Consider the following 27,744-nt stretch of genomic DNA (forward strand, 5'->3'; position numbering starts at 1 on the left):
TGTCTGACGTGAGGCGGGGGCTCACCCAGCTCGGCGGCATGCAGGTCATCCAGCAGGAGCAGGTAGCAGCTCCTTCCGCCCCTGGCGGCAGGGGACCGGGATCCGAGGAGGCTGGTGAACAGGGCCTTGTCCCGCGTGCTGCCCAGGATGTGGCTCTCCAGCAGGTGGCGCACGTGGCCAGTGCCAAGGGCAGGTGAGATGGCGACGCGGTGGTAGGAGTGATTGGGCTGGATCAGCAGCTCCGCGAAGGATGACTTGCCACAGCCCGGCTCCCCGGCCAGAAGCACTGGCTGCCTGGAGCCCAGGAGCAGGTCCAGCACGTAGAGGAGTCGCTCGTACTGCAGAGCAGAGAGACCGTGCCAGGGAGGAGCCCTGGGACTGTGTAGCAGCTGACCAGAGGGGAGCGCCATGGAGACTCGGGCACATCAGAGGGCAAGGAGCGTGTGCTGCCTCATGCCACGTCTCCTGGCTGCCTGGGGCTCTTGGAAGAGCTCCCAGCCTTGCCCCCTCTGTGCCTCTAGCATCTGACCTCTCCTTCTTTGGCATCCCAGACGTCATCCAGCAACTCTGGCGCTTATCACCAGTAGGAACGTTACAGTGTTTGATGGTCCTGGATGGACCTAGGGCAGAACGGGGCAGCTCCCGGCGACCCCCTGGGGGCCAGTAGTACCTGGGGCAGCTCACAGGACCCCCCAGAGCCTGGCCATAGCTGGGGCATGACGGGGCCTGTCATGGGGACAGCTGGGGCCTGGCTGTACCTGGGGCAGCACGGGGGCAGCTCACAGGGCCTGACTGTACCTGCAGCAGGATGGGGCAGCTCCTGGGGACCCCCCTGCCCAGGTCTGGCTGTACCTGCAGCAGGATGGGGCAGCTCCTGGGGACCCCCGTACCTGGCCGTACCTGGGGCAGGATGGTGAAGCTCACGGGAACTGCCTTGACTCTGCCAGACAGATACTTCCCATCAAAGACCTCCAGTTTCCCATCCTCAGGCTGGGGACAGAGGTCAAAGACAGAATCAGCTGAAGGCAGCTCTATGGTGTAGCGGCTGCTGTATAGGACTCTACGGGCAAAGCTGTCAAAGAGGGCCCAGTGTCTGCAAAAAATAGAGACAGAGAGATGGACAGTGAAGGGGAGAGTGCCCTGCTGTAACTACTAGACCCCACTTTGCTCCCAGAGCCAGGCTAGAACCCAGGAGTCCTGACTCCCTGTTCTGCTGTTTTAACCCATAGACCCCACTCCCTTCCTCCCTACCCAGGAGTTCTGGCTTCCAGCCTCCAACCCCATCCCCAGTGTCCACATTCCATTGCTTCGGCCTCCTGGTGCTGCTCACTCATCATCATCGATGACGTGGCTAGCCCAGGGAACCCCTGGCTGGTACCTGGGGTGCAGGTGGCCACTGAAGCCCCAGATGTAGGCAAACACGAAGATGCTGCGGACGAGCAGGTGGTGATGGGAGGGGACAGCTTCATCCAAGCCCCAGGGTGAAGGGACAGCTGACACCCCTGCACAGCTGTTCTCAGCCACTGGGGAGAGAAAGAGTCAGTCACCTTGAGGCAGGAGACCCCAGCCTGGCCTGGCCTAGCGATGGCAGACCTTCTGGCAGCTCATTGGCAAAGCCTGGGCCTGGCAGGTGCTGCAGAGCTCTGTGTGGGCCCGAGGTCCAGACTGGCCCTGTCACAAGCATTCATGGGCAATGACGGGCAGAGCAGCCCCTAGGAGGATCCATGCCAGTCACCCAGGACTCCCTGGATGGTGAGATCCTGCCAGCCCAACAGAGAGCCCCGGGCAGCCTCCACCATCTGGCCCCTTCCTTGGGGCTCTGCCCCTGCTCAGACCCTGAGGCACCCAGAATGGGGTGTCACGGAGTGTGGGGGAGTCCAGGCCCTGCACCCCTCTTCCTGGGATCCACTGAGACTCTCAGCCAGCCAGTAAAACAGAAGGTTTATTGGACAACAGGAACACAGTCCAAAACAGAGCATGTGGGTACAACCAGGACCCCTCAATCACGTCCTTCTGGGGGAGCAGGGAGCTTAGACCCCAGCCCTGGGGTTCCCTGTGTTCCTCTCCCCAGCCCCAAACTGAAACTAAACCCACCCAGCAGGTTCCCTGCTGCAGCCTCTGTTCACATTCCTGGGCAGAGGTGTTACCTCCCCCTCCCCCTCCTGGCTCAGGTGACAGGTTCTCAGGTCTCCCATCCCCAGGGCACATTCCCAGGTCAACACTCCCCCCTCCCTGCTGAGTCACATCGTCACATCTCTCCCCCCTTCGAGACTGAACTGAGCGGGGTCACACTGACCAGTGACCTGGGGAAGTTCGGGGCCCCCTCTCCGGGACAGCGCATCCGCTATCAGGTTGGCACTTCCCTTCACGTGGACCACGTCCATGTCATAATCCTGCAGGAGCAGGCTCCATCTCAGGAGTTTGGCGTTGGCTCCTTTCATCTGCTGCAGCCAGGTCAGGGGAGAGTGGTCGGTGTAGATGGTGAAGTGTCGCCCGAAGAGATAGGGCTCTAGTTTCTTGAGGGCCCACACCATGGCCAGGCACTCCTTCTCGATGGCCGCGTAGTGTTGCTCCCGGGGTAGGAACTTCTTGCTCAGGTACACGATGGGGTGTCTCTCCCCCTTTTCATCCTCCTGCATTAACACCGCCCCCAGTCCCGTGTCTGAGGCGTCGGTGAACACCACAAAGGGCTTGTCAAAGTCTGGGTTTGCCAGAACTGGGCCACTGACCAGAGCCTTCTTCAGCGCCCGGAAAGCCACCTGGCACTGCTCGGTCCAGACCACCTTGTCTGGCTTCCCCTTCTTGCATAGCTCCGTGATGGGGGTGGCGATGGCGCTAAAGTGGGGCACAAATCTTCGGTAGTATCCTGCCATCCCAATAAAGGCTTGGACCTGCTTTTTGGTGTGGGGAGCGGGCCAGTCTCTGATCACCTCCACCTTGGCTGGTTCCGGCTTTAGGCGGCCGCTCCCCACCCGATGGCCCAGGTAAGATACTTCCGCCATCCCCACCTTGCACTTCTCCGCTTTTACAGTCAGCCCAGCCCCCTGGAGTCGGTCCAGCACTTGTCTAACCTGGGACACGTGGTCCTCCCAGGTCTGGCTAAAGACACAGATGTCATCAATATACGCCACGGCAAAACTCTCCATCCCCCTCAGGAGCTGGTCCACTAGGCGCTGGAAGGTGGCCGGCGCTCCCTTGAGGCCAAAAGGCAGGGTCAGGAACTCATAGAGCCCCAGAGGGGTGATAAAGGCCGATTTCAGCCAGGCATCTGCATCCAGCGGCACTTGCCAGTAGCCCTTTGTAAGGTCCATGGTGGTGAGGTACCGAGCTCCTCCCAGCTTGTCTAGGAGCTCGTCCGGCCTGGGCATGGGGTAGGCATCAGATACAGTGATGGCATTGAGCTTCCAATAGTCCACACAGAACCGGACCGACCCGTCCTTTTTGGGGACCAGCACCACCGGCGAGGCCCAAGGGCTGGCAGATGGCTGGATCACCCCCAAAACCAGCATGTCCCGGACCTCTCTTTCCAGGTCCTGAGCAGTTTTCCCTGTGACTCGGAAGGGGGAGCATCTTATCGGCGGGTGCGACCCTGTCTGCACCCGGTGGACAGTCAGATTAGTGCGTCCAGGCTGGTTGGAAAACAGCTGTCAGTACGGATGCAGCACCTCCCTGACCTCAGCTTGCTGGGCAGGGGTTAGCTGATCCGAGAGGGGAATTGTTTCCAGGGGGAAACCAGCTCTGGTCCCAGGGAATAGATCTACTAAAGGGTCATCTCCCTGCTCTTCCCACTGTCCACACACGGCCAACACCACATTCCCCCTGGCATAATATGGCTTCATCATATTCACATGGTACACCCGGCGGTGGTGCGCCCGGTTTGACAGCTCCACCACATAGTTTACCTCATTGAGCTGCTTGACGACCTTGAAAGGGCCCTCCCAGGCGGCCTGTAGTTTGTTCTTTCTCACTGGGATGAGAACCATCACCTGATCCCCGGTGGCGTAGGCACGGGCCCGCGCCGTGTGGTCATACCAGACCTTCTGCTTCCTCTGGGCTCTGGCCAGATTCTCCCTGGCCAGGCCCATGAGTTCAGCCAGTCTCTCTCGGAAGATCAGGACATACTCCACCACTGACTCTCCATCGGGAGTGGCCTTCCCCTCCCACTCGTCTCTCATCAGGTCCAGGGGGCCCCTCACCCTCCTGCCATATAACAGTTCGAAAGGCGAAAATCCGGTAGACTCCTGGGGCACCTCCCTGTACGCGAACAGCAGGTGAGGTAAGTACTTGTCCCAATCCTGCGGGTGCTGGTCCATAAAGGTTTTCAGCATCATCTTTAGCGTCCCGTTAAACCTCTCCACCAGCCCATTGGACTGGGGGTGATAAGCTGAGGCCCAGTTGTGCCGGACCCCACATTTCTCCCACAAGCACCGGAGCAGGGCCGACATGAAGTTGGAGCCTTGGTCTGTCAAGACTTCCTTGGGGAACCCCACTCGGCTGAAAATGGTCAGGAGCGCATCGGCCACGGTGTCGGCTTCAATGGAAGCTAAGGGCACTGCCTCGGGGTAGCGGGTGGCAAAATCTACCACCACCAGAATGTATTTCTTCCCCGACCGGGTCGTCCTGCTGAGAGGCCCCACGATGTCCATGGCCACCTTCTGGAAAGGCTCCTCTATGATGGGCAAAGGTCTCAAAGCCGCTTTCCCCTTGTCCCGGGCCTTCCCCACCCTCTGACAGGGGTCACAGGATCGGCAATACTGCCGGACCGTGGTAAAGACCCTGGGCCAGTAAAAGTTCTGTAGCAACCTCTGCCGGGTGCGCTGGATTCCCTGGTGCCCTGCGAGGGGGATGTCATGGGCCAGGTACAGGAGCCTGCGGCGATACTTCTGGGGGACCCCCAGCTGCCTCCTGATCCCACAGGACTCCACTTCCCTTGTGGGAGCCCATTCTCGGTACAGGAACCCCTTCTCCCACAGGAACCTCTCCTGGCAGCCTCTCCTCATGGTCCGTACCACACCAAGGTCGGCCAGGTCCCTGAGCTTCCGCAAGGAGGGATCTTTCCTCAACTCGGCCTGGAACTCAGCGGCTGGGGAAGGGATGGGGCCCGGTTCCCTCTCGCTGGCCAGGTCTGAGGCCTCCGCCTCTCTGAGCCGTGCCCCTCGGCCCTCCCTCCCCACCAGGGTAGGGTCCTGAGCCTCCGGTGTGATACCCTCCCCGAGGTCAGGGCGCAGTGCCCCTCGCCGGCTCTGGCTACGTGTCACAACCAGGGCGGCCTGGGGCTTGCTTGGCCAGTCCTCTAGGTCTCCCCCCATCAAAACTTCAGTGGGCAAATGGTGGTGTACCCCCACATCCTTGGGGCCCTCCTTGGCCCCCCATTTCAGGTGTACCCTTGCCACGGGCACCTTAAATGGGGTCCCGCCCACCCCTGTCAGGGTCAGATAGGTGTTGGGCACCACCCGATCTGGGGCCACCACCTCGGGCCGGGCCAGCGTCACCTCCGCGCCCGTATCCCAGTATCCATTGACCTTCCTCCCATCCACCTCCAGGGGAACAAGGCACTCTCTCCGGAGGGACAGCCCCGCGCCCACCCTGTAAACTGAGCACCCTGAGTCCAGAGCCTCCAGCCCTCTGGTGGAGCTGGCCTGGGGTACTCTTCCCTCCGGGGCAGGTGGTAAACTGGTAGGCCCCCTTTCCTGGGTCGTCTGCCCCTCGTCCAGCTGGGTCCCTACCCAGTTAACCCTGGGTAGGTTGGGTCTGCTCAGTTTGTCCCTGAGCCCGGGGCACTGGGACCGTACGTGGCCTCTCTGGCCACAGTGATAGCAGCTCAGGTCACGTTGGTCCCCTCGAGCAGGTCGGAGGGGCCCGACGCCAGGCGTTCCCCTTGGGAGGGGGTTCTCCCTATTTCCCCGCTGGGAGGCCCCCTGGTGACTCTCTCTCTGCATCGGGGGGGGGCCTGTTCTTTTGGGACTCCTCCCGGCTACCCCCTGACCGACTGTTCACAAACTCGTCGGCCAGCTGCCCTGCGTGCTGGGGGTTCTCGAGCTTTTTGTCCACCAACCACAGCCTCAGGTCGGAAGGGCACTGTTCATACAGTTGCTCCAGTACAATTAGGTCAAGCAGGTCCTCTTTAGCTCGGGCCCCAGCTGTCCACTTGCGGGCATACCCCTGCATCCGGTTGACCAGTTGTAGGTAGGTGACCTCAGGCGTTTTACGCTGACTCCGGAACCTTCTCCGGTACATCTCGGGGGTCAGCCCAAACTCACGGAGCAGGGCCTGTTTGAACAGTTCATAGTCCCCTGCCTCCGCCCCTGTCATTCGGCTGTACACCTCCACGGCTTTGGGGTCCAGTAAGGGGGTGAGAAACTGGAGCCTGTCTGCAGGGTCAACCCTGTGCAGCTCACAGGCATTCTCAAAGGCCGTCAGGAAGCTATCTATGTCCTCCCCCTCCTTCCGCTGGGCCAGGAAGCACTTATCAAAGTTCCTTGCAGTCTTGGGTCCCCCCGCACTCACCGCAGCCGGGGCCCCACTGCTCTTCAGCCTGGCCAGCTCCTGTTCATGCTGTCTTTGTTTCTCCTTCTCCTGACGCTCCCTCTCCTTCTCCTGACGCTCCCTCTCCTTCTCCTCCTGCTCATGTTGACGTTGTTTCTCCTTCTCCTCCTGCTCATGTTGACGTTGTTTCTCCTCATGTTGACGTTGTTTCTCATGATCCTCCAGCTCCCTCATTTTCATCTCCCTCTCCCATTCCAGCCGCATCCGCTCCAGGGATGGGGAGCTCCGCCGGGAGGATCCCCTGCTGGGTGCCGGGGTCAGGGTGCCCTTGGTATTCGCTGGGCTTCCCCCAACCCCTCCCCCGGACATAGGTAGGAAGGGTCTCGGGATGTCCTCAGCAGCAGTCTGACCCCTCCCAGCCCGGTCAGGCCCCAGGGCCCACGCTGCGTCCCCCGGGCAGCTTCCCTCAGGGACAGGGATCGGGTCATCCAAGCGATCCCTCTCCTCCAGCTGGGCAATCAGCTGTTCCTTGGTGGACCTCCCGATGCGCAGCCCCCTCTGCCTGCACAGCTCCACCAGGTCGCTCTTAAGGCGTTTAGCGTACATCTCCCTGCTGGCCACTCGCAGGCCGGGCAGCTTCCCACGGTTTCCAGGAAAAGCCCCTCGTGTGCCAGTCCTTCTTGAGGTTACCGACTCTTTTCCAGGGTCGAGCTGCAGACTCCTCCGCCCCTGGGACCGCTCGCTGCAATCCCCCGGGGGACCCTGTTACTGCAAAAGTCTTTCTCTCTGGTCACACATTCCCAGGGGTTAACCGCCCCCCGAAACCGTCTCTCTCTGAATCTTCAGCACGCCTGGTCCCCGTCAATTCCCCTTCGTTTTACTGCTCCCCAGTCACTTACTGCAGGAAGCGCCGTTCACGGGGCGCAGTAGATTCGACCGCTGCCACCAGTTGTCACGGAGTGTGGGGGAGTCCAGGCCCTGCACCCCTCTTCCTGGGATCCACTGAGACTCTCAGCCAGCCAGTAAAACAGAAGGTTTATTGGACAACAGGAACACAGTCCAAAACAGAGCTTGTGGGTACAACCAGGACCCCTCAATCACGTCCTTCTGGGGGAGCAGGGAGCTTAGACCCCAGCCCTGGGGTTCCCTGTGTTCCTCTCCCCAGCCCTAAACTGAAATTAAACCCACCCAGCAGGTTCCCTGCTGCAGCCTCTGTTCACATTCCTGGGCAGAGGTGTTACCTCCCCCTCCCCCTCCTGGCTCAGGTGACAGGTTCTCAGGTCTCCCATCCCCAGGGCACATTCCCAGGTCAACACTCCCCCCTCCCTGCTGAGTCACATCGTCACATGGGGGACCTTGGCTGGTTGGGTTCAGAAGCATTGGGGACTGGTTCTAATCTGGACCCTATAAGAGCAGGGGGGCACAAGGTCATTGGTCCTGCTGGGGTTCCCCTCACCTGCCTGGTCCTCCCTTCTCAGAGGTTGGGCCTTCGCCTTGTCATGGCTCAGGTGTCGGTCCAGCTGAGCCTTCAGGAGCCTGGTGAAGGCTGTGGTCTCCGGGATGCCCCAGGCCATGGGGCTGCGCAGGTCGGCGTGAGACTGCAGCAGGGAGCTGCAGTGTTGCTGCAGGAAGGTGAGCGTAGGGGGGAAGACATCCTCAGCGAGGCCACGCAGCATGACCACACTCTCCTGGCTCACACTGTACCTGTGGTAGATGGTGGCTAGGGATGAGGCCAGCAGTGCTTGCCAGACGCATGAGCCCCCGCAGTGCAGGAGGGCACACCGTGTGGAGATGGATGGAGAGATGCTGGAGACATCAGGCAGCTCAAAGAGGAACTTCACGCCCTCTGGGGAATGGAGCCGCTGCCCGCTTGGCAGGCTGAGAGCAGGCTCTGCACTGAACAGTGATGAGATGGGATCCAGCCACTCGGAGCTGGCAGATCCATCCAGCACCATCCATTGCTGGGTGCCTGGCCCGCTCAGCCCAGCAGCAGGGGCTGAGGAAGCCATTCTCTGCAGGAGCCTGGAGAAAACACCCTCCCTCCAGATGCCTCCCTCAAGCCTGCCCAGGAACTCAGAGGTGCTGAGACTGTTGGGGCAGAGGCAGACAGTGCTGATGGGCAGGTATGCCACGTCCTTCTGAGTGCCTGGCCTGCCCGCCCCTGGCGCCAGCTCCAAGGACTTGCTCACAGCCAGCCTGCTCAGCACCTTGGCCAGGGTTTTCCAGGCTGTGGTCTTGCCGCTGCCTGCGGGCCCCACCAGCAGGACCCCCGGCGAGCCCAGCAGGGCCTGGCAAAGCTGCACTATGGTGCTGGTGACCTCGGGGTCTGCATGGAGCTTGTCCTCATGCAGCTGTGCTGTCATGGCACCCAGCAGTCCGGGGGGGGCATGGGCCTCAGGGAACAGGGAGCAGGAGGCAGGGAAGACCCCTCGGAGCAGCTCCCACACTCTACTCAGCCGGGGGTCCTCCAAGGCAGCCAAGAAGGGTGAGAGGCAGAGAGCTTGGATGAGGGCAGGCTCCTCAGCCAGACCCTCAACGGATGACTGCTGGGCTGTGAGCTGCTGCCTGGGCTCTGGCTGTGGCCTCGCCACGGGCGGATACACAATGCCAATGGCTGCCTCAATGACCTCCTTCAACAAGGCCAGCCGGCTGGGTGCAGGGCCTGGGCCCAGCTCCCCCTCCAGCCAGAAGAAATAACTCAGCTTCTTGGCCAGCTGTGCTGCTTCCCGGAAGCCAGCTGCCAGCAAGGTCACCTCGGCCACCTTGTGCAGGTCAGGAGGCAGCAGGGCCACAGGGCGCAAGGCCAGGCGCAGGAGTTCAGGGAGACGCTGCAGGGTGGCCAGGCAGCCGTAGGTCTCCCTGACCCGCAGCAGCCGCTCCCCAAAGAGGATGTTCCCCAGCACGCGGGGCTGGTATGGCTCTGCTTCATCCAGGCCCAGCTCTGGCAGGGCCCTTGCAGGCTGCTCCTGCCCCTCCCCGTCCTTGCTCTTGGATTTGTGGTTGGGGGTCACCTGGCCCTTCTCCGGCTGCAGGCCCATGCAGAGCATCTGCAGGTCTGACAAGAGCTGGCTGAACCCTGACAGGACGCCGGGCCCCAGCTGGTCCACAGCCTCCAGCAGCAGCCAGGCCCCGGCCTGCACAGCCCCACTCAGGTGTTGGCGGAGGCAGCCCAGGCCCATCTGCTGGGAGCAGTGCAGGATGACGAGCTGGCGCCCCAGAACCCTGGCCAAGTGCTGCATGGTGGCCGTCTTCCCGACTCCGTGGCAGCCCAGAGCCGCGCCACAGCGGAACTCCTCCAGGGCAAGCAGGAAGCCCAGGAAGCTCCTGTCCAGCTGGGGGCTCCCCACCAGGTGGGGACAGTTCCCCACATACTCATAGTCATAGTGCAGGCGGATGTCGAGGATCTCGGCCCAGCAGCCAGGGGTGCTGGCGGCCCAGCTCTCAATGGGAGCCCCGGCTGCCCTGGCGCTCTCGGGGTGCAGGACCAGCCGGTACTTGAGCAGCTGGGCCCAGGCAAAGGCGGTGGGTGAGTCGACCTTGCGCTCCAGCAGGCAGGTCAGCATGTCGCGCTGGTGCACGGTGACAGTGAGCAGGGCCCCCAGCAGTGTGCTGAGCTGGGCGCTGCCCGGCTGCCCGGCATGGCTGCTGCGGTAGTTGCGGACATAGTGGGCCAGGGCCTCCAGCTTGAGTCTGTGTTTGAGCTTGAGGCCGGGCCTGCACACGGTGCCGAAGAGCCGCTCCTGCACATCTGCAAACCACAAGGCCTCCTCAGCCAGCAGCACGCACTGGGCTGGGAAGTCTGTTGCCAGCTGCCCCCAGTGCTCCACCAGCAGGTGCAGTGGCAGCTTGGTGGGAGCTGGGCGCTGCTCGAAGGCCACGTCAAGCTGGGGTCGCAGGGCCAGGCGCTGGGCCATGCATGCCTGCAGCAGGTGGAAGAGGGCCTCCTTCATGCGCTGCTCCAGGGCGCACAGCCATTTAGTGACCTTCTGGTTGAGGGGCAACGGGGAACACAGCGGCACCGTCTCCCCACAGGCTCCCACCAGGCCCGTGGCCTCTGACACGGGCAGCAGGGCAGCATAGGTGGCAGGGTCTCCAGTGGTCGAGGGCTGGCGGAAGGCCAGCTGGTGCACAGTTGGGAAGCAGCGGCGGGCCCAGATAGTCACCTCCATGGGCTCTGCTGGCGAGGCCACCATAGCCACCACCTCTGTGTTGCTGAGGAAGAAGAGGCGGGGGAAGCCCATGCGCGTAGCCTCCAGGACATACTCCAGTGCGTGGATGAGGAGCTGCAGGTCCTCAACACCCTCACTCAGCATGGTCTGCAGGGGCACACCCATAAAGCAGCTCTCCCGGTTGGAGGTGGCCATAGGCATCACGCTGGATAGCACCAAAGGGTGCTTGGACGTCACCTCCATGAGCTCCCGGAACCTGCTGTCCAGCTTCTGGAACAGGCAGTCCTGGCATGAGGAAAGCAAGCATCAGCCCTGTACAAGGGAAGCCCCAAGGGGCAGGGAACTGGAGGCAGTAAGGATGGGAGGGAGGACTCACTGGCTCAGGGCAGGGGCATGTGGTGCGGGAGACGACTCACCAGCTCGCTGCTGGGCAGGCTGATGTCCATCTCATACAGCACTATATTCAGGAAAATCCACTTCTGCTGGAAACTGACCCAGACGTCCAGCAGGGCTCCTGTGGAGAGAGGAGTCTGGGTGTGAGCATTCCTGGGGTACCTTCCAGGGTATACAAACCCCACACTGGAAAGGTAGGGGCTAAGGAGCTGCTCTCAGCCCCAGTGGCCCTACCCACCACACCTGCAAAGCCGACACAGGCTGGAGGTGGAGCTTACAAAGCTTACGGTGCAGGCAGACAGTTGAGGTGAACCTGCCCCAGAGCTCTTGGGAAGGAAGGCCACAGGAGTGACCTGCCCAAGCCCACAAAGAAGGGACCTGTGACTCTCTGAAGGCACAGACTTTATCTTGGTGATTAGTTATTTACTTTATTCAGTGGGAAGAGACAGGACTGGCAGGGAAGGAGCTGCACAGCCCCTGAGGGTGCAGGACTTAGCTGCCTACCGTTGGGCACTGGATCAGAGACGGGTGGGTCTGGGCTCCCCACCAACCCCTAAAGAGTGATTACAATGGAAGTCTATCCCTCAGTGGGGAACCTAGATGGGGGAAGACTTTGAAGGTACAAGGAGCTGGACCATGAGACCTCAACCCAAAGGGGAAGCCCTGAATCCCTCCCTTGCCCTGAAGACTCCCGAATATTGGACTCTTTATATATATACACCCCAAACAGTGTGGAACTGAAAACATGACCTGGCTGGAGGGCTGAGTCACTGAGAGTATGTTGCAATGTAAGACAAGGCTCAGATAAAATCTCAGGATAAACTTCCTCACTGTAAGACAATGGACCAGATGACTAGGGAGGTTGTGGAAGCTCCTTCACTGGAGGTTTTCCAAAGGACGGTGGAGAGCCATCTGTCTTGGATGATTTAGACCCAACAAATCCTGCATCTTGATGGGGATTAGACTAGATGACCCTTGCGCTGCTGCCCTGTCTAACCCTATGATTCTATAAAACCACTGCCAACTCCACACTCCTGGATGTCAACTTACCACTCCACACTGGAACCCATATAGGGTATCCTCAAATAATTACAACCCATACTTCATGGGACCACATTCTGAAAGAAATCTTTCCTGAACCTCCTCTTCCAATTAGGCCCCAACTGGAGTATTGTGTCCAGTTCTGGGCACCACACTTCGGGAAAGACGTGGACAAATTGGAGCAAGTCCAGAGAAGAGCAACAAAAATGATTAAAGGTCTAGAAAACATGACCTATGAGGGAAGATGAAAAAACGGGGTTTGTTTAGTCTGGAGAAGAGAAAACTGAGGGGGGACAGGATAACAGTTTTCAAGTACATAAAAGGTTGTTGTGACGCAGTAGGGAGCGGGGTGGATTGACCCGGGAATGTCGTCTAGTTTTACTGGGACTATCTGCATTGGGGATGGGATAGCAGGAAGTGACTTTACTTGAGGGACGATACCTGAGCCTGTAACCTGAGCCAGGAGGCGGGTTGAAGCCAGGTGACACCTTTGCCCGGGAAACTGGACAAAGGCTGAAGAAGGAGCTGGGGGGAGTGGGAGAGAGACGGCTGGAGGGGGGTTTGTTTTCAGTTTTGGGCTGGCAGGCGAAACTCAGGGAACCCCAAGGCTGGGGTCTAAGCTCTCTGCCCCCCAGAAGAACTTGACTGAGGGGTCCTGGTTGTACCTACAAGCTCTGTTTGGGACTGTGTTCCTGTCATCCAATAAACCTTCAATTTTACTGGCTGGCTGAGTGTCACGGTGAATGCCAGGAAGAGGGGTGCAGGGCCCTGACACCCCCACACTTGATGAAAGTTGTTACAAGAAGGAGGGAGAAAAATAGTTCTTCTTAACCTCTGAGGATAGGACAAGAAGCAATGGGCTTAAATTGCAGCAAGGGTGTTTAGGTTGGACATTAGGAAAAAATTCCTAACTGTCAGGGTGGTTAAGCACTGGAATAAATTGCCTAGGGAGGTTGTGGAATTGCCATCATTGGGGATTTTAAAGAGCAGGTTAGACAAACACCTGTCATGGATGGTCTAGATTGTGCTTGGTCCTGCCGTGAGTGCAGGAGACTGGACTAGCTGATCTCTCGAGGTCCCTTCCAGTTCTATGATTCTGGCCTTCAAACAACCCCCCAACCTCTCCAAGCTCATCATCAGAAACAAGTTCCTCCTAGACTTGGACACACAACTCAATGAGGCAGCAGACCCTGCCAGAACAACAGATACAAAACCTGTAGACATATCTCCACTACTATGATGATCAACACCCCCCTCAACACATCTTTTGAGATCCATGGGCCCTACACATAAATGCCCTAATAACAACTATGTGGGTGAAACCAGGCAACCAATACGTCTTGAATGAACTCACACAGGAAAATGATAAAAAACAAAAACATCCTACCACCTGTGGGTGAACACTTTTCATGAAGTGGTCACTCTTTATCTGACCTCTCAGTCCTCAGCCTCAAAGGAAACCTGCAGAACACCTTCCAAAGACAAGCCTGGTAGCTTAATCCATAGCTTTGCTAGACACTAGAAATAATGGACTGAACAGAGACACTGGATTTATGACATATCACAGTGGATATACTTCTACAATCTATAACCCACTAACCTCCACCCAACTTCCTCCACCACACACCACTGGAGAAATGTTAACAGGCCACTTCACCTTGAATGGTCCCTTGAAATATGTGTTAACTCCTTATGCTAAACAATCCGTTCTACCTTATATTTAGCTGTAATGCTCTTAGCACTTTTCCCAGCCCTGAAGAAGAGCGCTGTGTAAGCTCCAGATGACTGGAAGCTACCTAATGTAACGTCAATTGTTAAAAAGTGCTCCAGAGGCAATCCTGGCAATTACAAGTCTGTAAGCCTACTTTCAGTACCAGGCAAGCTGGTAGAAACTGTAGTAAAGAACAGAATTATCAGACACCTTGGGGAAGAGTCAACATGGCTTTTGTAAAGGGGAATCATGCCTCGTCAATCTATTAGAATTTTATGGATAAGGGTGATCAAGTTATACAGTGTACTTGAATTTTCAGAAAGTCTTTGACAAGGTCTCTCACCAAAGGCTTAGTTTCTTTAAGTGGTCATGGGAGTTGCCTGAGTTGTCCTGAACAGACTGCAGATCCTTGCAGGCAGAATCTACCCTGAATCACAGTGTGGCTTCAGAGCTGAAAGGTCTGCTATTGACATGATCTTCTCGCTCACACAACTGCAAGAGAAATGCGGAGAACCAAGAAGCCCCTCTACATAGCCTTCACCAATCTCACAAAGGCTTTTGACCTTGTCAGTAGAAGTGGACTATTGGCACTTCTAGAAAGGTTTGGATGTTCCCCCCCTCCCCAAGCTCTTCAGCATGATTCGATCCTTCCCTGAAAACACGCACAGCACAGTCCAATACAACGGCTCAGTATTAGGAACAGATGGGTAGGATCCCCTGGGGGACTAACATGAAGGGGAAAGGAGTCCAGGAGAGCTGGCTGTATTTCAAGGAATCCCTGTTGAGGTTACAGGGACAAACCATCCCGATGTGTCGAAAGAATAGTAAATATGGCAGGCGACCAGCTTGGCTTAACGGTGAAATCCTAGCGGATCTTAAGCATAAAAAAGAAGCTTACAAGAAGTGGAAGGTTGGACATATGACCAGGGAAGAGTATAAAAATATTGCTCGGGCATGTAGGAATGAAATTAGGAGGGCCAAATCGCACCTGGAGCTGCAGCTAGTGAGAGATGTTAAGAGTAACAAGAAGGGTTTCTTCAGGTATGTTGGCAACAAGAAGAAAGCCAAAGAAAGTGTGGGCCCCTTAATGAATGAGGGAGGCAACCTAGTGACAGAGGATATGGAAAAAGCTAATGTACTCAATGCTTTTTTTGCATCTGTCTTCATGAACAAGGTCAGCTCCCAGACTGCTGCGCTGGGCATCACAACATGGGGAATAGATGGCCAGCCCTCTGTGGAGATAGAGGTGGTTAGGGACTATTTAGAAAAGCTGGACGTGCACAAGTCCATGGGGCCGGACGAGTTGCATCTGAGAGTGCTAAAGGAATTGGCGGCTGTGATTGCAGAGCCATTGGCCATTATCTTTGAAAACTCGTGGCGAACGGGGGAAGTCCTGGATGACTGGAAAAAGGCTAATGTAGTGCCAATCTTTAAAAAAGGGAAGAAGGAGGATCCTGGGAACTACAGGCCAGTCAGCCTCACTTCAGTCCTCGGAAAAATCATGGAGCAGGTCCTCAAAGAATCAATCCTGAAGCACTTACATGAGAGGAAAGTGATCAGGAACAGTCAGCATGGATTCACCCAGGGAAGGTCATGCCTGACTAATCTAATCACCTTCTATGATGAGATTACTGGTTCTGTGGATGAAGGGAAAGCAGTGGATGTATTGTTTCTTGACTTTAGCAAAGCTTTTGACATGGTCTCCCACAGTATTCTTGTCAGCAAGTTAAGGAAGTATGGGCTGGATGAATGCACCATAAGGTGGGTAGAAAGTTGGCTAGATTGTCGGGCTCAACGGGTAGTGATCAATGGCTCCATGTCCAGTTGGCAGGCGGTGTCAAGTGGAGTGCCCCAGGGGTCGGTCCTGGGGCCGGTTTTGTTCAATATCTTCATAAATGATCTGGAGGATGGTGTGGATTGCACTCTCAGCAAATTTGCGAATGATACTAAACTGGGAGGAGTGGTAGATATGCTGGAGGGCAGGGATAGGATACAGAGGGACCTAGACAAATTGGAGGATTGGGCCAAAAGAAATCTGATGAGGTTCAATAAGGATAAGTGCAGGGTCCTGCACTTAGGACGGAAGAACCCAATGCACAGCTACAGACTAGGGACCGAATGGCTAGGCAGCAGTTCTGCAGAAAAGGACCTAGGGGTGACAGTGGACGAGAAGTTGGATATGAGCCAGCAGTGTACCCTTGTTGCCAAGAAGGCCAATGGCATTTTGGGATGTATAAGTAGGGGCATAGCGAGCAGATCGAGGGACGTGATCGTCCCCCTCTATTCGACATTGGTGAGGCCTCATCTGGAGTACTGTGTCCAGTTTTGGGCCCCACACTACAAGAAGGATGTGGATAAATTGGAGAGAGTCCAGCGAAGGGCAACAAAAATGATTAGGGGTCTGGAATGATTAGGGGTCTTATGAGGAGAGGCTGAGGGAACTGGGATTGTTTAGTCTGCAGAAGAGAAGAATGAGGGGGGATTTGATAGCTGCTTTCAACTACCTGAGAGGTAGTTCCAGAGAGGATGGTTCTAGACTATTCTCAGTGGTGGAAGAGGACAGGACAAGGAGTAATGGTCTCAAGTTGCAGTGGGGGAGGTTCAGGTTGGATATTAGGAAAAGCTTTTTCACTAGGAGGGTGGTGAAACACTGGAATGCGTTACCTAGGGAGGTGGTGGAATCTCCTTCCTTAGACATTTTTAAGGTCAGGCTTGACTAAGCCCTGGCTGGGATGATTTAATTGGGTATGGGTCTTGCTTTTGAGCAGGGGGTTGGACTAGATGACCTCCTGAGGTCCCTTCCAACCCTGATATTCTATGATTCTATTATTCTATGATCTGAGGCTTTCCAGATTCACAGCAGAGTTAAGCCAGGTCATGTACTTGCCCCAACTCTGTTTGGGATCTTGTCCTCCCTGATACTGAAACAAGCTTTGGTTCCTCAATGGCAGGAATCTACTTTCACACAAGAGCCGATGGAAAGCTGTTCAATCTTGCAAGACTCAGATCTAAAACCAAGACTCAGCAGGCCCTTATCCAACACCTTCTCTTTGCTGACGACACAGCAGTAACAGCCAAACAGAAGCCCATCTCCAAAGCTTAATGGACAGTTTTTTCCAAAGCCTGCCAAGGCTTCGGGTTTACAATAAGCCTAAAAAGGACAAACAATGTGCCAGGGAGTTGAGGAAGCACCCTCCATCAAGATCTGCAACTATGAATGTGAAGTGTGAACAAGTTCACATACCTGGGGTCCACTATCACAGTCAACCTTTTACTTGAAACAGAACTCAGCATCTGCATGGGAAAAGCCACAACAATGTCTAGACTGAACAAGAGGATATGGCAAAACAACAAACTGACAGAACACACAAAGATCAGTAAAAAGAAAAGGAGTACTTGTGGCACTGTGACGAAGTGGGACTGTTCTTAATGTTTCCTCTGAATACTGTAGGGGTGCCTCAGTTTCCTCTATGCAGTTCTTAAGTATCTAGGGGGTGGGGTAAGGATGTATGATCATTGCAGAGCCCTAGAGGGCAGGGGTGTGCAGGGGTCTGGACACAGAGAATGGCCGACACCCTGTTTCCTGGCAACTGATGGCCTGGCCCTTCCCCCCTGCAAGGTGAGAGCTAAAGGGTTGGGGAACAAAGGAATCCGGTGACCTCCTGGCCCGGGAAAGGGACAAAGCCCAGAGGAGGAGGGGCTGGAGAGAGTTTCAGTTTGGGGATGGCTGGAGACATGGAGTGAAGGGCAAACATGGTTGTCTGGCTCACTGCCCCCAAAATGGACCCAGCTGAGGGGTCCGGTTCTCTGCACTTACAAGCTCTGTTTTAGACCATGTTCCTGTCGTCTAATAAACCTCGGTTTTACTGGCTGGCTGAGAGTCACGTCTGACTGCGAAGTTGGGGTGCAAGACCCTCTGGCTTCCCCAGGAGCCCCGCCTGAGCAGACTCGCTGTGGGAAGTGCATGGAGGGGCAGAGGAGCCTGGAGGCTCCAAGGTCAGACCCAGGAAGATGGAAGCCCTATGAGCTGTGTGTCCTGCAGACAGGCTGCTCACAGAAAGGAGACTTCCTCAGAGTCCTGCCTGGCTTCCTGGGGAGCAGTTCCAGAGCATCGCTCAGGAACCCCGTGACAGGCACCTTAGAGACTAACAAATTTATTTGAGCATAAGCTTTCGTGAGCTACAGCTCACTTCATCGGATACATGCAGTGGAAAATACAGTGGGGAGATTTATATACACAGAGAACATGAAACAATGGGTGTTACCATACACACTGTAACGAGAGTGATCAGGAAAGGTGAGCTATTACCAGCAGGAGAGTGGGGGGCGGGGGGGAAACCTTTTGTAGTGATAATCAAGGTGGGCCATTTCCAGCAGTTGACAAGAACGTCTGAGGAACAGTAGCGGGAGGTGGGGGGGAATAAACACGAATAAACAGGCCCAACAAAGAAAATAACAGAACGCCACTAGCCATCACCTTCAGCCCTCAACTAAAACCACTCCAACGCATCAACAAGGATCTACAATCTATCCTGAAGGACGACCCATCACTCTCACAGATCTTGAGAGACAGGCCAGTCCTTGCTTACAGACAGGCCCCCAACCTGAAGCAAATACTCACCAGCAACCACACACCACACAACAGAACCACTAACCCAGGAACCTATCCTTGCGACAAAGCCCGTTGCCAACTGTGTCCACATATCTATTCAGGGGACACCATCATAGGGCCTGATCACATCAGCCACACGATCAGAGGCTCGTTCACCTGCACATCTACCAATGTGATATCGTCGAATCGTGGAAGTCAACAAATGGCTACGCAGGTGGTGTCGGAGAGAAGGCTTTGGATTCTTTGACCATGGGATGGTGTTCCAAGAGGAGGAGTGCTAGGCAGAGATGAGCTCCACCTAACGAAGAGAGGGAAGAGTATCTTCGCAAGCAGGCTGGCTAACCTAGTGAGGAGGGCTTTAAACTAGATTCACCGGGGGAAGGAGACCAAAGCCCTGAGGTAAGTGGGGAAGTGGGATACCGGGAGGAAGCACGAGCAGGAGTGCGTGAGAGGGGAGGGCTCCTGCCTCATACTGAGAACAAGGGGCGATCAGCGGGTTATCTCAAGTGCCTATACACAAATGCATGAAGCCTGGGAAACAAGCAGGAAGAACTGGAACTGGCACAGTCAAGGAATTATGATGTGATTGGAATAACAGAGACTTGGTGGGATAACTCTCATGACTGGAGTACTGTCATGGATGGATATAAGCTGTTCAGGAAGGACAGGCAGGGCAGAAAAGGTGGGGGAGTTGCACTGTAGGTAAGAGAGCAGTATGACTGCTCAGAGCTCAAGTATGAAACTGCAGAAAAACCTGAGAGTCTCTGGATTAAGTTTAGAAGTGTGAGCAACAAGGGTGATGTCGTGGTGGGAGCCTACTATAGACCACCGGACCAGGGTGGTGCGGTGGACGAGGCTTTCTTCCAGCAACTCGCAGAAATTACTAGATCGTAGGTTCTCATTGGAGACTTCAATCACCCTGATATCTGCTGGGAGAGCAATACAGCGGTGCACAGACAATCCAGGAAGTTTTTGGAAAATGTAGGGGACAATTTCCTGGTGCAAGTGCTGGAGGAACCAACTAGGGGCAGAGCTCTTCTTGACCTGCTGCTCACAAACCGGGAAGAATTAGTGGGGGAAGCTAAAGTGGAAGGGAACTTGGGAGGCAGTGACCATGAGATGGTCGAGTTCAGGATCCTCACACAGGGAAGAAAGGAGAGCAGCAGAATACGGACCCTGGACTTCAGAAAAGCAGACTTTGACAGCTTCAGGAATCTGATGGGCAGGATCCCCTGGGAGAATAACATGAGGGGGAAAGGAGTCCAGGAGAACTGGCTGTATTTTAAAGAATCCTTATTGAGGTTACAGGGACAAACCATCCTGATGTGTTGAAAGAATAGTAAATATGGCAGGCGACCAGCTTGGCTTAACAGTGAAATCCTTGCTGATCTTGAACACAAAAAAGAAGCTTACAAGAAGTGAAAGATTGGACAAATGACAAGGGAAGAGTATAAAAATATTGCTCGGGGATGCAGGAGTGAAATCAGGAAGGCCAAATCACACCTGGAGTTGCAGCTAGCAAGAGATGTTAAGAGTAACAAGAAGGGTTTCTTCAGGTATGTTAGCAACAAGAAGAAAGTCAAGGAAAGTGTGGGCCCTTTACTGAATGAGGGAGGCAACCTAGTGACAGAGGATCTGGAAAAAGCTAATGTACTCAATGCTTTTTTTGCCTCTGTCTTCACCAACAAGGTCAGCTCTCAGACTGCTGCACTGGGCAGCACACCATGGAGAGGAGGTGACCAGCCCTCTGTGAAGAAAGAAGTGGTTCGGGACTATTTAGAAAAGCTGGACGAGCACAAGTCTATGGGGCCGGATGCGTTGCATCCGAGAGTGCTGAAGGAGTTGGCGGCTGTGATTGCAGAGCCATTGGCCATTATCTTTGAAAACTCATTGTGATCCGGGGAAGTCCCGGATGACTGGAAAAAGGCTAATGTAGTGGCCATCTTTAAAAAAGGGAAGGAGGAGGATCCTGGGAACTATAGGCCAGTCAGTCTCACCTCAGTCCCTGGAAAAATTATGGAGCAAGTCCTCAAGGAATCAATTCTGAAGCACTTAGAGGAGAGGAAAGTGATCAGGAACAGTCAGCATGGATTCACCAAAGGCAAGTCATGCCTGACTAATCTAATTGCCTTCTGTGATGAGATAACTGGCTCTGTGGATGAGGGGAAAGCAGTGGACGTGTTGTTCCTTGACTTTAGCAAAGCTTTTGACACTGTCTCCCACAGTATTCTTGCCAGCAAGTTAAAGAAGTATGGGCTGGATGAATGGACTATAAGGTGGATAGAAAGCTGGCTAGATTGTCGGGCTCAACGGGTAGTGATCAATGGCTCCATGTCTAGTTGGCAGCCGGTATCAAGTGGAGTGCCCCAAGGGTTGGTCCTGGGGCCGGTTTTGTTCAATATCTTCATAAATGATCTGGAGGATGGTGTGGATTGCACCCTCAGCAAGTTTGCAGATGACACTAAACTGGGAGGAGAGGTAGATACACTGGAGGGTAGGGATAGGATACAGAGGGACCTAGACAAATTAGAGGATTGGGCCAAAAGAAATCTGATGAGGTTCAACAAGGACAAGTGCAGAGTTCTGCACTTAGGACGGAAGAATCCCATGCACCGCTACAGACTAGGGACCGAATGGCTAGGCAGCAGTTCTGCAGAGAAGGACCTAGGGGTTACAGTGGACGAGAAGCTGGATATGAGTCAACAGTGTGCCCTTGTTGCCAAGAAGGCCAATGGCATTTTGGGATGTATACGTAGGGGCATTGCCAGCAGATCGAGGGACGTGATCGTTCCTCTCTATTCGACATTGGTGAGGCCTCATCTGGAGTACTGTGTCCAGTTTTGGGCCCCACACTACAAGGATGTGGAAAAATTGGAAAATGTCCAGCGGAGGGCAAACAAAAATGATTAGGGGACTGGAACACATGACTTATGAGGAGAGGCTGAGGGAACTTATGAGGAGAGGCTTCTAGGGGCACAAAGCTCTACAGATATAGAGCAGGTTGCACAGAGGAGCCAAGAGGCCAGTGAAGAAGCTTGGCAACATGTGACCTCCAGAAGAGGTAAGCGGAATGTCCGGGTTCCAGTAACACAGACACAGGTAACTAACCGCTTTCATGTTCTCTCCACAGGTACTGTTGCGGAGAGTGGACCAGATGATATCTCTGGGGCGAGAAAGCAGAAGGAGACTCCGCTGGTTGGAAGGCATGAGATGCGCTGTCCTGAGGTTGGGGGTTCCACAACCACCACTCCCAAGAGGAGAAGGCGGGTGGTGGTGGTCGGGGACTCTCTCCTCCGGGGGACTGAGTCATCTATCTGCCGCCCTGACCGGGAAAACCGAGAAGTCTGCTGCTTGCCAGGGGCTAAGATTCGCGATGTGACGGAGAGACTGCCGAGACTCATCAAGCCCTCGGATCGCTACCCCTTCCTGCTTCTCCACGTGGGCACCAATGATACTGCCAAGAATGACCTTGAGCGGATCACTGCGGACTATGTGGCTCTAGGAAGAAGGATAAAGGAGTTGGAGGCGCAAGTGGTGTTCTCGTCCATCCTCCCCGTGGAAGGAAAAGGCCTAGGTAGGGAGCGTCGAATCGTGGAAGTCAACGAATGGCTACGCAGGTGGTGTCGGAGAGAAGGCTTTGGTTTCTTTGACCATGGGATGGTGTTCCATGAAGGAGGAGTGCTGGGCAGAGACGGGCTCCATCTTACGAAGAGAGGGAAGAGCATCTTTGCCAGCAGGCTGGCTCACCTAGTGAGGAGGGCTTTAAACTAGGTTCACCGGGGGAAGGAGACCAAAGCCCTGAGGTAAGTGGGAAAGCGGGATACCGGGAGGAAGCACAGGCAGGAATGTCTGTGAGGGGAGGGCTCCTGCCTCATACTGGGAATGAGGGGCGATCAACAGGTTATCTCAAGTGCTTATATACAAATGCACAAAGCCTTGGAAACAAGCAGGGAGAACTGGAGGTCCTGGTGATGTCAAGGAACTATGACGTGATCGGAATAACAGAGACTTGGTGGGATAACTCACATGACTGGAGTACTGTCATGGATGGTTATAAACTGTTCAGGAAGGACAGGCAGGGCAGAAAAGATGTGGGAGTAGCACTGTATGTAAGGGAGCAGTATGACTGCTCAGAGCTCCGGTACGAAACTGCAGAAAAACCTGAGTGTCTCTGGATTAAGTTTAGAAGTGTGTGCAACAAGAGTGATGTAGTGGTGGGAGTCTGCTATAGACCACCGGACCAGGGGGATGAGGTGGATGAGGCTTTCTTCCGGCAGCTCACGGAAGCTACTAGATCGCATGCCCTGATTCTCATGGGTGACTTTAATTTTCCTGATATCTGCTGGGAGAGCAATACAGCGGTGCATAGACAATCCAGGAAGTTTTTGGAAAGCGTAGGGGACAATTTCCTGGCGCAAGTGCTAGAGGAGCCAACTAGGGGGGGCGCTTTTCTTGACCTGCTGCTCACAAACCGGGTAGAATTAGTGGGGGAAGCAAAAGTAGACGGGAATCTGGGAGGCAGTGACCATGAGTTGGTCGAGTTCAGGATCCTGTCGCAGGGAAGAAAGGTAAGCAGCAGGATACGGACCCTGGACTTCAGGAAAGCAGACTTCGACTCCCTCAGGGAACGGATGGCCAGGATCCCCTGGGGGACTAACTTGAAGGGGAAAGGAGTCCAGGAGAGCTGGCTGTATTTCAAGGAATCCCTGTTGAGGTTACAGGGACAAACCATCCCGATGAGTCGAAAGAATAGTAAATATGGCAGGCGACCAGCTTGGCTTAATGGTGAAATCCTAGCGGATCTTAAACATAAAAAAGAAGCTTACAAGAAGTGGAAGGTTGGACAAATGACCAGGGAAGAGTATAAAAATATTGCTCGGGCATGTAGGAATGATATCAGGAGGGCCAAATCGCACCTGGAGCTGCAGCTAGCCAGAGATGTCAAGAGTAACAAGAAGGGTTTCTTCAGGTATGTTGGCAACAAGAAGAAAGCCAAGGAATGTGTGGGCCCCTTACTGAATGAGGGAGGCAACCTAGTGACAGAGGATGTGGAAAAAGCTAATGTACTCAATGCTTTTTTTGCCTCTGTTTTCACTAACAAGGTCAGCTCCCAGACTGCTGCGCTGGGCATCACAAAATGCGGAAGAGATGGCCAGCCCTCTGTGGAGATAGAGGCGGTTAGGGACTATTTAGAAAAGCTGGATGTGCACAAGTCCATGGGGCCGGACGAGTTGCATCCGAGAGTGCTGAAGGAACTGGCGGCTGTGATTGCAGAGCCACTGGCCATTATCTTTGAAAACTCGTGGCAAACCGGGGAAGTCCCGGATGACTGGAAAAAGGCTAATGTAGTGCCAATCTTTAAAAAAGGGAAGAAGGAAGATCCTGGGAACTACAGGCCAGTCAGCCTCACCTCAGTCCCTGGAAAAATCATGGAGCAGGTCCTCAAAGAATCAATCCTGAAGCACTTGCATGAGAGGAAAGTGATCAGGAACAGCCAGCGTGGATTCACCAAGGGAAGGTCATGCCTGACTAATCTAATCGCCTTTTATGATGAGATTACTGCTTCTGTGGATGAAGGGAAAGCAGTGGATGTACTGTTTCTTGACTTTAGCAAAGCTTTTGACACGGTCTCCCATAGTATTCTTGTCAGCAAGTTAAGGAAGTATGGGCTGGATGAATGCACTATAAGGTGGGTAGAAAGCTGGCTAGATTGTCGGGCTCAACGGGTAGTGATCAATGGCTCCATGTCTAGTTGGCAGCCGGTATCAAGTGGAGTGCCCCAAGGGTCGGTCCTGGGGCCGGTTTTATTCAATATCTTCATAAATGATCTGGAGGATGGTGTGGATTGCACTCTCAGCAAATTTGCGGATGATACTAAACTGGGAGGAGTGGTAGATACGCTGGAGGGGAGGGATAGGATACAGAAGGACCTAGACCAATTGGAAGATTGGGCCAAAAGGAATCTGATGAGGTTCAATAAGGATAAGTGCAGGGTCCTGCACTTAGGACGGAAGAACCCAATGCACAGCTACAGACTAGGGACCGAATGGCTAGGCAGCAGTTCTGCGGAAAAGGACCTAGGGGTGACAGTGGACGAGAAGCTGGATATGAGTCAGCAGTGTGCCCTTGTTGCCAAGAAGGCCAATGGCATTTTGGGATGTATAAGTAGGGGCATAGCCAGCAGATCGAGGGACGTGATCGTTCCCCTCTATTCGACATTGGTGAGGCCTCATCTGGAGTACTGTGTCCAGTTTTGGGCCCCACACTTCAAGAAGGATGTGGATAAATTGGAGAGAGTCCAGCGAAGGGCAACAAAAATGATTAGGGGACTGGAACACATGAGTTATGAGGAGAGGCTGAGGGAGCTGGGATTGTTTAGCCTGCAGAAGAGAAGAATGAGGGGGGATTTGATAGCTGCTTTCAACTACCTGAAAGGGGGTTCCAAAGAGGATGGCTCTAGACTGTTCTCAATGGTAGCAGATGACAGAACGAGGAGTAATGGTCTCAAATTGCAGTGGGGGAGGTTTAGATTGGATATTAGGAAAAACTTTTTCACTAAGAGGGTGGTGAAACACTGGAATGCGTTACCTAGGGAGGTGGTAGAATCTCCTTCCTTAGAGGTTTTTAAGGTCAGGCTTGACAAAGCCCTGGCTGGGATGATTTAACTGGGAATTGGTCCTGCTTTGAGCAGGGGGTTGGACTAGATGACCTTCTGGGGTCCCTTCCAACCCTGATATTCTATGATTCTATGATTCTATGAACTGGGATTGTTTAGTCTGCAGAAGAGAAGAATGAGGGGGGATTTGATAGCTGCTTTCAACTACCTGAAAGGGGTTCCAAAGAGGATGGATCTAGACTGTTCTCAGTGGTAGCTGATGACAGAACAAGGAGTAATGGTCTCAAGTTGCAGCGGGGGAGGTTTAAGTGGGGGAGGTTATTAGGAAAAGCTTTTTCACTAGGAGGGTGGTGAAACACTGGAATGCATTACCTAAGGAGGTGGTGGAATCTCCTTCCTTAGATATTTTTAAGGTCAGGCTTGACAAAGCCCTGGCTGGGATGATGTAGTTGGGGATTGGTCCTGCTTTGAGCAGTGGTTGGACTAGATGACCTCCTGAGGTCCCTTCCAACCCTGATGTTCTATGATAAATGCCATCATATGCCAGCAATGCCCCTCTGCCATGTACATTGGCCAAACTGGACAGTCTCTATGTAAAAGAGTAAATGGACACAAATCAGACGTCAAGAATTATAACATTCAAAAACCAGTTGGCGAACACTTCAATCTTTTTGGTCACTCGATTACAGACCTAAAAGTAGCAATTCTTCAACAAAAAAACTTCAAAAACAGATTCCATCCAGAGACTGCTGAATTGGAATTAATTTGCAAACTGGATAAAATTAACTTAGGCTTGAATAAAGACTGGGAGTGGATGTGTCATTACACAAAGTAAAACTATTTCCCCATGTTTATTCCTCCCACCCCCGCTACAGTTCCTCAGACGTTCTTGTCAACTGCTGGAAATGGCCCACCTTGATTATCACTACAAAAGGTTCTTCCCCCCCCTTCCTGCTGGTAATAGCTCACCTTACCTGATCACTCTCGTTACAGTGTGTATGGTAACACCCATTGTTTCATGTTCTCTGTGTATATAAATCTCCCCACAGTATTTTCCACTGCATGCATCTGATGAAGTGAGCTGTAGCTCACGAAAGCTTATGCTCTAATAAATTTGTTAGTCTCTAAGATGCCACAAGTCCTCCTTTTCTTTTTGCAAATACAGACTAACATGGCTGCTACTCTGAAACAAAGATCTGTGCGTATCGTGCATGTGTTACCAGCATACTTTTGTATGGGAGTGAGACATGGACCTGGTACTCTCATCAGGAAAAGAGGCTGAACAGCTTTCATATGCGTTGCCTTCGTCGAATCTTTGGAATCTCCTGGAGGGACAGAGTCACCAACACTGAGTTGATCAAACAGGCCAGCATACCCAGCACGCAAACACTCCTCAAACAGAGATGCCTCTGTTGGCTTGGGCATGTGTGCCGAGTGAATGATGGGCGTATCCCAAAGGACATCCTCTGTGGCGAACTGGCATTTGGAAAAAGACCCAAAGGATGCCCAAAATTGCGTTTCAAGGATGTGTGCGAGATCTCAAAGAAATGGACATCCATGTGGACAAATGGGAAGATCACACTCAAGACTGCAGCCTTTGGAACCAAGAGCTCAACAGAAGTCTCTGGAGTTCCAAGAGGAAGCCGTCCAGCTTAGCAGAGGAGAAAAGAGCGTGCAGAAGTCAAAGCCCAAAAGGTTGAGACACCACCTTTAAATGTGACAAATGCAGCAGAGATTGTCTCTCTCAAGTGGGTCTCTTCAGCCACAGCCACGGCTGCCATAAAACAAACCCAGTAAATTCTTTACCTCTCAGGGGTGTGTACCCATGGGCTCTCGAGACTGAAGGGTGCCGACTACTACTACTACCTGGAATAAGAGGGAAGGTCTTTTCATGGATCAGTAACTGATTAAAAGTAGGAAGGGTAGGAATGAATGGTCAGTTTTCACAGTGGAGAGAGGTAAGCAGCAGGGTCCCCCAAGGCTCTGAACTGGGGCCTGTGCTGTCCAACGTATTCATCAATGATCTGGAAAAGGAAGCGAACTGTGAAGTGGTGAAGTTTCCAGATGACACAAAATAATTGAAGATAGTTAAGTCCAAAGCTGACTCTGAAGAGTTACAGTGGGATCTCAGTGGGTGACTGGGCAACAAAATGGCGGATGAAATTCAGTGTTGATAAATGCAAAGTAAAGCACATTGGAAAAAATAATCCCAACTATATATATAAAATGATGGGGTCTAAATTAGCTGTTACCACTCAAGAAAGAGATCTCAGAGTCATCACAGATAGTTCACTGAAAACTTCAGCTAAGTGCGCAGCAGCAATCAAAAAAGCGAACAATATAAAGAACTATCAGGACAGGGATAGAAAAAAGACAGAAAATATCATAATGCCACTATATGCTCTGCTCACACCTTCAATACTCTGTCCAGTTCTGGTCACCTTTTACTTTAGTTTCAACCAGTTTGCCCAGTACTGAAGTGAGGCTTACCAGCCTGTAATTGCCGGGATCACCTCTGGAGCCCTTTTTAAAAATTGGCGTCACATTAGCTATCCTCCAGCCATCTGGGACAGAAGCTGATTTAAGCAACAGGTTACCTACCACAGTTAGTCGTCCTGCAATTTCACATTTGAGCTCCTTCAGAACTCTTGGGTGAATCCCATTGGGTCCTGGTGACTTGTTACTGTGTAGCAGGGCCATCCTTAGGCACAAGCAG

The 27,744-nt window shown here is 53.8% G+C and overlaps 1 protein-coding gene across 1 annotated transcript in view; it reads right to left on the reverse strand.

The window, feature by feature from the left end:
- The window catches only part of DNHD1 (dynein heavy chain domain 1), a 178,169-nt gene that overhangs the window by 53,892 nt on the left and 96,533 nt on the right, over positions 1–27,744 (reverse strand). The window contains exons 21-25 of the mRNA XM_084616938.1: positions 11,072–11,169; positions 7,943–10,940; positions 1,379–1,523; positions 901–1,093; positions 26–338 (exon numbers count right to left, since the gene is read on the reverse strand). Of these exons, the coding sequence (XP_084473064.1) occupies positions 26–338; positions 901–1,093; positions 1,379–1,523; positions 7,943–10,940; positions 11,072–11,169 (3,747 nt within the window). The remainder of the gene's footprint in view (positions 1–25; positions 339–900; positions 1,094–1,378; positions 1,524–7,942; positions 10,941–11,071; positions 11,170–27,744) is intronic.

Source organism: Lepidochelys olivacea (assembly GCF_965140295.1).
Source record: "Lepidochelys olivacea isolate rLepOli2 genome assembly, chromosome: 1".
Taxonomy (NCBI): domain Eukaryota; kingdom Metazoa; phylum Chordata; order Testudines; family Cheloniidae; genus Lepidochelys; species Lepidochelys olivacea.